The sequence below is a fragment of the Amphiprion ocellaris genome, chromosome 10 (assembly GCF_022539595.1).
Source record: "Amphiprion ocellaris isolate individual 3 ecotype Okinawa chromosome 10, ASM2253959v1, whole genome shotgun sequence".
In the NCBI taxonomy this organism is placed as follows: Eukaryota; Metazoa; Chordata; class Actinopteri; family Pomacentridae; genus Amphiprion; species Amphiprion ocellaris.
In genome coordinates this window covers 27902695-27914382 of record NC_072775.1, presented here as the reverse complement: position 1 = coordinate 27914382, position 11688 = coordinate 27902695, and the positions used below count along the sequence as shown (strand labels likewise).

Genomic DNA, 11688 nt, shown 5'->3' with positions numbered 1-11688 from the left:
TAGTGGAAGTTACCGGACAACTTAACGGACGTCTATCAGCCACGGACTCAAATAAAGTTGAACTCGAACGTTTATTACAAATTCGTATTTACTTATTTCAATATTTTATGCTTATGTGTAATTTTATTCATATTCTATGATCAAATTTTCGCAAACAAGGGCGGAGGGAGCACCCTCTTTTGCACGGGGGACAAAGTTTTGAGGCTAAAAGGTTCCGCCTTGGCGAGTACTCGGAAGTGTTTTCATGGTGGACCGGTAAGCTCTCCAAACGTGCCTAACGTGGATGAAAGTCTGGAGTTTCATTTTAAACCATTTGAGCACTATTTAGACGCCGAAGACATGGCGTCACGGAGCTACGCCGCCTGTGTTCTCTGTCAGCGGGCGGCTGTGGTGAAGACGATAAACAGGGTGAGAGTTGTTGATGGGTGTCATTGAACACACCGTCCGTTATCGTGGAGGTCAGGTAAACTGTTAACACACAGCTGACAGTAAAAGCTCCATTCACAGTTCAAATATACAGGGTTGAAATGTTATAATATTTGCAAGGAGGAAGGTAAGGGTTTATGCTGCAGGAACAGTGGACGGAGTAGAAATTTAAAATGTTCCTCGTTCTTGTTTGGGTGATGAGAACAAACATTAGATATACCAAACATGATTTTAATTGCAACAAAACTGAAGTTCATTCCTCCTCCAATCTCTGTGTTTCGGGAAAGATTCATATGCAGAGAACTAGGCATATTTTTTAATCTTCATTCAGAAATTTCTAGTAGTGCCCCATTCTAAATGATCATCTTTTAGAAATGTCTTCCATTTTAATTCATTTTAATTCAGAAATTCATTTTCATATAGGTTGTCAGTCAGTATTACTCAGACACATTTAATTAATAATCTGATAATAGGTGTTCAGCTGGCTAACAAATTAATTTATTTACTGCTGATGCAGTCCTGATCTTTCTTGTCAAAATTCATTAAACACGCACTTAAGTTTTTATGTTTCCACCTGATTTTTTAAGTGTTATTTTTGTATTTAATAAAAAAACATGTTGACCTCTGTGTTTAGAAAAAGACACAAAAATTAAAAGCATTATTGAAAATATAAGAATAAAAGCACTACAAGTGGTTGAAAATTTTAAAATTTGGCTATTTAGGCACATTGTCATTATTTTTTATGCAAAAACAATGAGATGCAAGTTTGTGAAATAGTTATTTGAGAAATGAGATTTCATTGGTCTATCTTCTATTGCAGAACACAGTTCTGTTTTTCAGTTATTCGTTTGTTTATCGTGTTCTTCATATGTGGTTGATGGGGTGGATAATAAAATAATTATATATGGTAAATTTCTGTGATGACACATACATCACCTGACAGTGTTTTTTTGGTGAATTTATTTAAGGAAATATGTGTCAAATATATAAATACAAATACAAAATGCAAATTGAAATTGAAGAAATCAAAAATACAACTATACTTGGACTTGACTGCAGATTTTGGAAAACCAGGCTTGAATAATATTTATAGGTTGTTCATTATCCTGCTTCTGTTGACTTTCATGGTGGATACAGCCACGCTAATTTGAATGTTTCCCTCTTAGGGAATGAGTGCAGCTGCCCACCCACAGTCCCAGGCAGATTTCCTGAAAGGAGAACCACACAAGAAGCACCCAGGTGTGACCAACCTGAAAACTCTGCGACTCCCCGAGGAGCTCCAGGTGGCAGCGCAGTTGATCATTCACAGTAAGCTTGATTGTCATGTGGCATGTGTCAGCTAAAATACCAAATATTTCTGTAGTTTCCCTGTTCTCAAAATTAGTCAAAACACTTTCTCCCTCCTCAATCTGTCCCCTACAGGAGCTCAGGTGACTCGTCTCCCTGAACGCACTCAGAAACTCACAAACTTCCTTTGGAGCCGGAAACGAGCTGTCGAGGATTTGTCTCTGAGGCAGAAAGCTGTGGGTCTGGAGAAAAAGCTGTGGGAGAAAGCAATGCAGAAGGGTGGAGGTGGGTGACACATGAAGCAGACGGTGATTACAGATGCGTGACAACTGTGGAGAGATTTGGTAAAGATGAGAAAACACGTGCTTTATATTGCAGATATTGATGAGGAGGTGCTGGACGATCGCATCAGGAAGAAGGTTTTCTCAGAGCTCAGAAGAACTACGTATCACTGGACTCCACTAAAGTAACTCATGATTTATATACTTGTTTTTCTATGTATGGACATTAGCTATGAATCTGTTGAATTCAGAAAATTACATGTGTGTTCTGACATTCTTTCTGTTAGCTTTCCTCATTTCTAATAGAGAAACAGCATCCTTTACCAACATTGGACCTTTAATTTATAGAGTTAAGATGCTATAAAAGTATTAGATGGTTACTTTCAGTGTATGAAAATGTAACATTGACAGATTAACCTTTAAATTAAGCCAGCAAACAGTGAACTCAGGTAAATTTTGGCGCTTGAGTTGGAGGTGTAGTAGACAGACTCTCTGTGTTGTAGGTTTGATGAAGAGCTGGGTGTGGTGTACATGGCGGCTCGGCTGGCTGGAGGCTACGCAGCAGTGAGGAGAGCTTTGAATGAGGTAATGAAGAGGTATCGGAGGGGATTGTAGGTGTAGGAGATGCGTGGGGTTTCTCTTAAAGACTTGGTTCAACCAGATCATATGGAATAGTCTGGAAAAGTTATGGTGTAAAGTGTAAGTGAGTGAGACTTCGGCCTTTATCTCTCCTAAGTGAGTGTTTTTGTGTTTCAGATAAAGAAGCGAGATCCTTCGTTTGCTCCTCAGTCTCTTCTGGATTTTGGTTCAGGCCTGGGAACCGTTGCCTGGTTAGTTTGCAACACTGGTGCAATATTAAGACAGTTTTGCCGAAGTTAAATTAAAAGAGTAATTTAAGTGTCTTTTTTTTTTTTTTTTACCTCCAACAGGGCATGCCACTCATGCTGGGGCGACTCTTTGAAGGAGATGGTGTGTGTGGACAGCTCTGGGCCGATGAACATTTTGGCCGAGCGACTTCTCAAAGGTACACAAATACTATTTCATTAGTTTATGTTCATTTTAAATACAGCGTTTAAAGAGAAAATAAGTATTAATGTGTTTTTTCTTGTGCAGGTGATGATGAAAGAGCCGAACCTCACATCAAACAAGTCTATTTCCGACAGTTTCTCCCCGTCTCTCCTAAGGCAAGACGCCACATTTTTGAATTTCAGAGATTCTTCAAAACATACACAATGTTCTAAATGAGTTTTAAATGACACAAAAACAGAGAAGTTTATATGACAAGATGGTTCAGTTAGTATTATCTAGATGCTTTTCAGTAATATATAAGAGAATCTCAAACACACAGGTTTTTATTAGTGGTGGGACGCGATTAAAAAAAGGAATCTAAATAATTACAGGCTTTGTAATTAATTAATCGCAATTAATTGCAGTTTTGTCAAATAGCAATATTTGACACAATAAGTGAAGTTTTTCAATTCAAATAAAATTGTGGTTGACAGTTGAATCAATGAATAGACATACACGTGTTTATAATTTCAAATTTATTTTAAAAAAAAGGAAAATGGGACATATAGAAAAAAGTGATTTTGGTGACTTAAAGCCTGAATTTAGTTGTTTTTTCCACTGTATGGCACATAAAATCAGCATAAGTAGTTCAAGGAGCTTCAGAAAGTTGAAAATCCAGTGATTCATTCTGTTTTCATCTTTTCTGGGTCTGACAAATGGTGTAATTTTGATGGTTCTTTTTATAGGAATATCAATTTTTATTTATGTAATTTTTTTATAAACAAAAAGTTTATAAATAAGTTATTAAAAGAGATAATTTTGTTTTTTAGGTTATTCCTCCTCCAAGGAGGCAGAGCCTCAACGGAGTAAAAACATGTTTCATTTCTATTTATCTGCATTTTTCATCTGTCTGCTACATTCACAGATTACTGCAAATCTAAATGCAATTATAGCGATTTTAGTCAACATTTTAAGACTTTCTGAAACTCAAGCACTGTCTAGAAAAGTGGTCTATTATGGGATGGCTACACCGTTAGCCGTTAGCATGACTCGTAGCTAACATTAGCTCTGGTGCTAACAGCAACATGTTTTACATTGAGGTGATACCGTCGGCTTGACGTGACGCAGTGATCAGAAAACTCTTTGTTGTACAATTTGCACACAACCAGGCTTTTATCCAAGCTGCCATCGGGAAGATTTTTAAAAGAAAACTTTCTGCCCAACAAGCTCAATCTCGTCTTCCTTCACTGTTCACCAGTGCTTGACTTCACTCAGTGCTTCCTGTGCTTCTTCTTCATGGCTACAAACAGACTTTATGTTCATTACCGCCACCTACTGGGCTGGAGTGTTCATCAGAGTTTCCGGTGTGCCAGAAATGAGGGAACTGAGGAGGGTGCAATTAATGGCGGTACTAGTTTTTAACGCGTTATTTTCGCTGTGATTAATTAATCGAAATTAACACGTTAAAGTCCCAGCCCTAGTTTTTATACCTCCAATAGAATGTTTTTTGAACATTTTTAAAAATAAAAGTGTGTGGCACTGAGGCTAGAAGGAGAAACAGAACAAAATAAAGTCAAATCATTATTGAGAATCTAAGAGTGTACGTATTATGTAGCACCAAATAGTAGGGCAAAGTTACAGAAATGTAGTGAGTTTTTAGGATTGTCACTTCAAAGTTTTGTTTTGATGTAGCAAACTTTGCCAATACTCCTAATGATTAGAAATCCTGACCTTCCTATTTCTTCTTACAGGTGCAGTTTGACTTGGTAGTCGCAGCTTTTACCCTATCAGAGCTTCCCAATGTGAAAGATCGAGAAGAGGCAGCGTTCACACTGTGGAGAAAGACCAGCTCGTATCTGGTTGGTTAAAATAATGATAAAATTTGGAGATGATTCCCGCTTTCTTATCTTCAATGATTCACTAACTACTGGGAAACTGTAATTTATGGTAAAATATATAGAAATAATGGTCCTAATAATATTTTTCACATTTTGTATTTCAGGTGCTGGTGGAAAACGGGACCAAAGAGGGCCACCAAATGCTTATGGAGGCCAGAGACACTTTAATAAATGTACTCGGATACACTAGATAAGATTTAACATGTGCTGTTGTGTACATAATTTGACACCGATAATCAAACTAAACTGAAATTTCTTTAACTCTAGAAACAAGAGAAGACTGTCTACGACTTCAGACCTGCGTCAGTTTTTGCTCCGGTACGTTTTACTCGCGGCTGGTTTACATTCTGCCGTACGGTCTTATTGCATTTCCTCCCTGTTGTTGTGTTTTTTTTCAGTGCTCTCATAAACTCATGTGTCCTAAATTGGCCCGAGAACCCATCACACCCTGCAACTTCCAGCAGATGTACCACGCTCTGCCTCTGCCTGGGGTAACATTCAGCTACTACTACATACATCTACTACATTCTACTTTAAACTTAAACAGTAAATTTAAGCTTAAAGTTCATTCTTAAGCTTGGAAGTAGCACTTTACCAGAATAAATCCTTTTATCTCGAGGTAGTTGAATATAGTAGCAGTGAAACATTTATCAAGTCATACTGTCAACAAAAAACTTCTTACAATAAGTTACCTAAATCAACCACATAGAGTTTCCTTCCTGAAACAGAGCTCAAGTTTTGTATAATCATTCATCCAGAAAAACTCATTGGAAATTCAGTAAAATATAAACAGCACTTCAGTTTCACCTAAATCACTTAAATGATGTCGATGATGTTAACAAATTAGTGTAAAGCACCTTACAGCACATTGCAAACAAAGTCTTAAATCAGCCACAGAGAGTTTCCTTCCTGAAACAGAGCTTAGGTTTCATAAAATCTGTCATCCACAAAAAGTCTTTGTAAATTCAGTCAAATATAAACAGCACTTCAGTTTCACCTAAATCACATGTTTACCTTGTTGTAGTTTTACTTTCTGCTCCTCTTTGTGTTTTTGTTACTGAATTAACGTGACGCAGCTTAAAAAAAAAAAAAAAAAAAAAAAAAAAACTCTTACATTACGTTGCAAACAAAGTCCAAAATCAGCCACATAGAAAGTTTTCTTCCTAAAGTACAGCTCAGGTTTCTTACAATCACTCATCCAGCAAAAAGCATTTTAAATTTAGTAAAACGACACTTCAGTTTCACATAAATCACCTAAAAAACATTTTTAACTTGTTGTAGGTTTATATTCTGTCTGTCTTTGTGTTTTTGCTACTGAATTAGTGTAAAGCAGTTCAAAAAACAAAAAACTTCTTATGTTACGTTGCAAAGTCCAATAAATGAGCACCATAGAGTTTCCTTCTTGAAATCAAGATTGTGTTTCTTTTAATCATTCACCCAGAAAAACTCATTGGAAATCACTAAATTATAAACAGCATTTCAGTTTCACCTAAGTCACTTAAACATGTTCGAGTTGTTGTAGCTTTATAGCTTTGTTTCCTGCTCTTCTTTGTTTTCATTGCTGTATTAGCGTGAAGCGGCTTCTGTAGGTGGCAGTGTTTTCTTTATTTTCCCAGCCAGTGTCATCACAGCTCAAGGTGACTTCCCTCTGTTAAAACTCACATTATTTACTGAGCACATGAGCATTTTTAACTCTTTACAGTTTAAATCACCAGAGTTACAAGGCAGAAGTTAGAACATATCAGCAAACTGTAAGAAGTTTAAGCTTCAAAACAGACAAAATGTGAATAAATTCCTTTTTTTCCAGCACAATCACCGTCAGACGGAGAAGTTCAGCTACCTGATTCTGAGTCGGACAGAACCATCACAGGCAGAACCAGAAGGTGTGAGCTGGGCGAGACTGATCTCTCCGGTGCTGCGTAGAACCAGACATGTCCATTGTCACATGTGCTGCCCTGACGGACAACTGCAACACAAAGTGGTGACGGCAAGAAAACACAGCAGGTAAACGTCCTGCAGCTCACGAACCCAGCAGCAGATTTACTGGATTTATTCAAAGAGTTTGTTTGATTGACTATTTGAAAAAATATTAGCAGTCATTAAGTGGGACTGCAGTCTTGTTTTATTCATTCAGACTTTAATGACTGTCTTTTAAAGTTTTTCAAAATAGTAAATAACTTAATTTTTCTATGACAGTTTTGTTTGCCTAAAACATATTTTTTGTTGTTTTAAGATATTTAAAAAATATTATAATAATAGCAGATGCAATTTTTTGCAGTCAAGGCGAGAGTTCAAAGTAATAATATTAATATTTGCCTCAGACTTCATGTCAAATACCTGCTCATAAATGGTTTTAAAAGCTTTTTCCTTGCTTTTTTGATGTTGTACAAAAATCAAAACTGAAACTGAATCGATATTTAATATTATCAAAATGCAAGAACTCCCTGGGTGCTATTTATTTTTCATTTTTCATATTTTTATTTCTTGAATGAAAGAAAAGATAACTAACGCTTTGGAGTTCTCGTATTTTAATAATACTAAATATTAATTCAGGCTCTTTCAAACTCCAATAGTTTTTGTACAGCATCAAAAGTGCAAGGAAAAAGCTTTTAAAACCATTATAAACAGTCATTTGTCATGACGTTTGAGGCAAATATTAATTTGATTTTGTTTTGTGGCCTATTAATAATCATAAATAATATAAATGTATCAAAATAAATGTTCTTATTCTAGTGATAATTCAGGCTGTTCTGATTGAATTCCATTACTGGCATAAAAGTGCCAATTAAACTGCATTATTAAATTTAACAAAATAAAATAAATTAGCCTTGCAAGAAGTCCTGAAATTGTTGATTGAAATCAGGAACAATCAGATCACAAAATACAAAATTACAAATAGACCTGACATTAGATAGATAGATAGATAGATAGATAGATAGATAGATAGATAGATAGATAGATAGATAGATAGATAGATAGATAGATAGATAGATAGATAGATAGATAGATAGATAGATAGATAGATAGATAGATAGATAGATAAACTTTGTCCCAAATGGTGACAAAAATTGACAGGCTTCAACAATAAAATACAACACATAAAAACACACTGAAAACACCAGCTCACAAAGTAGATGTCTAAAAGAAATGTTAAAAAGAAACAGCAGCCGATAAAAATGAATAAACATGTAGTGCTCCGTGCCCTTATTTTATTTTGTTCAGGGTGGTTATTGCAGTGGGAATAAAGGATTTTTTATAGATGTTTTTGTGGGCCAGTGGGACTTTGTAACGTCTACCTGATGGCAGTAACTGGAAGGAGTGATGAAGGGGGTGAGAGGGGTCCTCTGTGATCAGGGTGGCTTTCCTGATCACAGAGCGGTTAAACAGTTCAGAGTTTGTGGTGAACCAATGATTTTGCTGGCCTGATTGACAATACGGGAGAGTTTTGTTTTGTGTTTAACGGAGAGGGAGCTGTACCAGGATAAAATGTTGAAAGTGAGGATGGATTCAATGACTGAGGTGTAAACCAGGGTTAAAATGCCTCTGCTGACATTAAAAATTCTCAGTTTCCTCAGCAGGTGAAGGCGCTGCTGTGCTTTTTTATACACTGAATCAGCATGATTCCCAAATGACAGGCGCTATTTATTTTTCATTTTTCATATTTTTATTTCTTGAATGAAAGAAAAGATAAATAGCGCTTTGGAGTTCTTGCATTTTAATAATACTACATATTAATTCAGGCTCTTTCAAACTCCAGTAGTTTTTGTACAGCATCAAAAGTGCTGATCTCTGATCGACACCAGCTTGTCATTCAAATCCACCTTTTGCTTTTTCTCTGTACTGCAGACAGACTAGGACATCTCCTAATGCTGTAATTTGTTTCATAGATTTTTTGTTCTGTGATTTTCTAGATTTTCCTGCTAATTTTGTTTTATTTTCCTGAATCAGAGACGTGTACCGCTGTGCTCGGAGCAGCGACTGGGGAGATCAAATGCCGATTGTTAAGAATGTCGAGGAAGACGTCCACAGTGACTCAGAGGGATGATTAACCCTTTAAGATAGAATCTTTGGAATTTAGAAACAAGGAAAACACCCTGAATCTGCTGGTTATACAGAACATCTGCATTTCCTTGCTAGAGTTGTTTAAATAGTGACTCATATATATCAAGCTGGTCTCACAATGCTACTTTGTGCAACTTTACTGTGTTCCACCTTCAATAAACCAGTTTATTGTTTTACAAGCACGGCAGACTGAAATGTGCCCTTTTTAAAACCTCCAAACTAGACACTGAAATTTCACTCTGCACATGTATCAGACTGTGTGGATAAATATCATCTTTTTACTGAGAGAATCCCGAATTACCTAATGATTATGTGCAGCCTTAAATGATGCAGTTGGATGGACAGATCAAAAAATGTGAAGATTCAGTGATTTACGTGTTCAGATCTTTTATCTTGTGCCCAGGGGAGCTGCAAAGGTTAGTGGATTTGATCAATGATTAATTAGGGTGCCTTCCAAGCTTGTCTGTGGTTTCTTATGCTTTGAGTGTCTATGGACTAAAACAACATCTAACCTGATAGCATCACCTCAGGCTTTGTAAAACTGTTACTGGACAATTTTCTCAGTTTGTGTGTCAACTGAAGGATTAGTTGAGACAACAATTCACAGAATAACTGATAATAACCACACCTCACATCTGAGAACATCTTCTTATTCCTGCGCCTCTGAAAGTGGATGCAAAGTTTGGTGTCTCTTAACTGTTTTCAATTTTTTTCTTCATATTTTTAAGATAAGATCGTCCTTTATTACTCCCCACGTCAGGGGAAATTTCCATTGTTACTGCAGCAAAAATCTTTCAGAGCAGCACTAACCATATATACAGTAAAGATAATTATAATAATAATAATATATACAATATATACAAGAATGAAGGATGAAAAATGAATAAATAGAGTATTACTACACTATAAATAATGCCATCAGCATAAAGTGCTTGTGTTTTGTCAGCTGCTGATGGAGGTTTCTGCTGGGAGAAGAGTTTTTTCAGGAGAGGAGCGTTTTTCATTGAGACAGAACAAATCTGGACAACAACATCCAATTCCAGTGGACATCTTGAGGTGTTTTTGTGGTTGCTGTGCTGGTGCAAAGGTGAAGGCTAGGAAATTGAGATATAAGCCCTTTCTTCCATCAGTCATCACGGGAAACGTCAACTCTGCCAAACAAAAGTGATGAGCTGGAGACATTGGTGAAGACTGACAAAACATACCGTAAATGCAGTACCTGTGTTTTACTGAAACCTGGTGGAATCAAAACAATTCCGACTCAGCTGTGGATCTACCTGGCTTCACTCTCATAAGGTCAGACAGAGATGCTAAAGCTAGTGGCAAGAAGAAATGAGGGGGTCTGGTTTTATTTGTTCAACTGAGATGGTGTAACTCTGTGATGGCTGTGCCTACAGACACACAAAAGGTTGCAGCATTCACTCACCCACAAACACCACTGTCATATGTTTAGTTATTTTGAGTTGCAGTCACTTAAATTATAACATCGATTTATTAGCATGCATATTTAGTTTACATATTTCATCATTTTGCAATTTGTTTGTAGTAATTCATTTCTCCTTTGTTTGAGTTACCTGGCTGCTGCATGACATTTCCAGCTTGGATGAACAAAAGATGGGGCTGAGGGCGGAGCAGAGCTTTATGCTGAAGGCCCTCTCATGGACTAAACCAAGAGCTTTTACATCATGGGGGGGATCAGGGTTTTGTTTAGCTAGTTTTATTTATTGTGTATGTAGTTTCCCCCTGTGTGTTAAATGTGGTCTGATCCATCACTATATATGTTGCCCCAGTGTCTCATTCTGGCAGGTCTGTTATTTGAGTTGGTGTTTAGGTTCTGTTAGTCTTATTTTCAGTAGAGTTATATTTTGTTCACCTCTTTTAAGGGCCCTACAGCTGTGATTCAATTACCTTTAGTCGTTTCTTTTGTAAAAGTTACTTTTGGAAAATAAATCCTTCTTTTTTTTGAGCTTTAGACCGGTGTTATTTTGTGCTTGACTGCTTGGCCCACGACAAACTCCTTACACATAACTGTTAAAGAGAAGTTGTGTTGTCCACATATTGAACTGTTGGCAGTTGCCCTTCGGCCACATTATGTTCCAAGGGAGTTCAGTCATATCATAACAATACTTGTATACATTCCACCCAAGGCACTGATTTGGTTCTGTGTGATGTTTTGGATGATACTGCTGCTCGGATACAGACTCAATATCCTGAGGCACTTGTAATAATATCAGGAGATTTCAACCATGTCAACCTCTCCTCTCACCTGACTGGATTAAGTTTGTTATCTGCCCTACCAGAGAAAAAAAAACAACTTAGACCTGCTGTATGCCCATGTCAAAGAAGCTTACAGAGCTACTGCCTGACCACCACTGGGCAGGTCAGATCATAACTTGGTTTATCTGCAGACCTGTTACAAACCTTGTGTGCTGAGCTTTTAGAGATGGTGACAAAGAATGGCTCAAAGAAGTGCAACACAACACAGCAACATCCGTGATGTGTGGAGAGGAATCAGTACCATCTCTGGACATAACTCTGGACATATCAATAAAAAAAGGGAGCCAATAGTGGGTGATGTGGAAAGAGCTGATGAACTCAACCTGTTCTTCAACAGATTTGACACTGTGGACACACCTACTTCCACTGCTGCTCCTCCTTCTTCTCCTCAACATATGGAAATCTCCACTATAGCTCCTCCTTCTCCGTCTCATGTCACATAAAACTGC

At 37.1% G+C, this 11688-nt stretch overlaps 1 protein-coding gene across 1 annotated transcript; it reads left to right on the top strand.

The window, feature by feature from the left end:
* Nucleotides 1-21: 21 nt before the first annotated feature.
* On the top strand, nt 22-10934 carry mettl17 (methyltransferase like 17). Its single transcript, XM_023295225.3, has 14 exons — nt 22-408; nt 1593-1734; nt 1849-1998; nt 2092-2179; nt 2498-2579; nt 2751-2824; nt 2924-3018; nt 3108-3178; nt 4754-4861; nt 5005-5073; nt 5168-5218; nt 5299-5391; nt 6708-6904; nt 8849-10934. Exons 1-14 carry the CDS (start codon nt 340-342, stop codon nt 8943-8945), a joined length of 1386 nt encoding a protein of 461 aa, XP_023150993.1. The 5' UTR covers nt 22-339; the 3' UTR covers nt 8946-10934.
* Nucleotides 10935-11688: the final 754 nt, after the last annotated feature.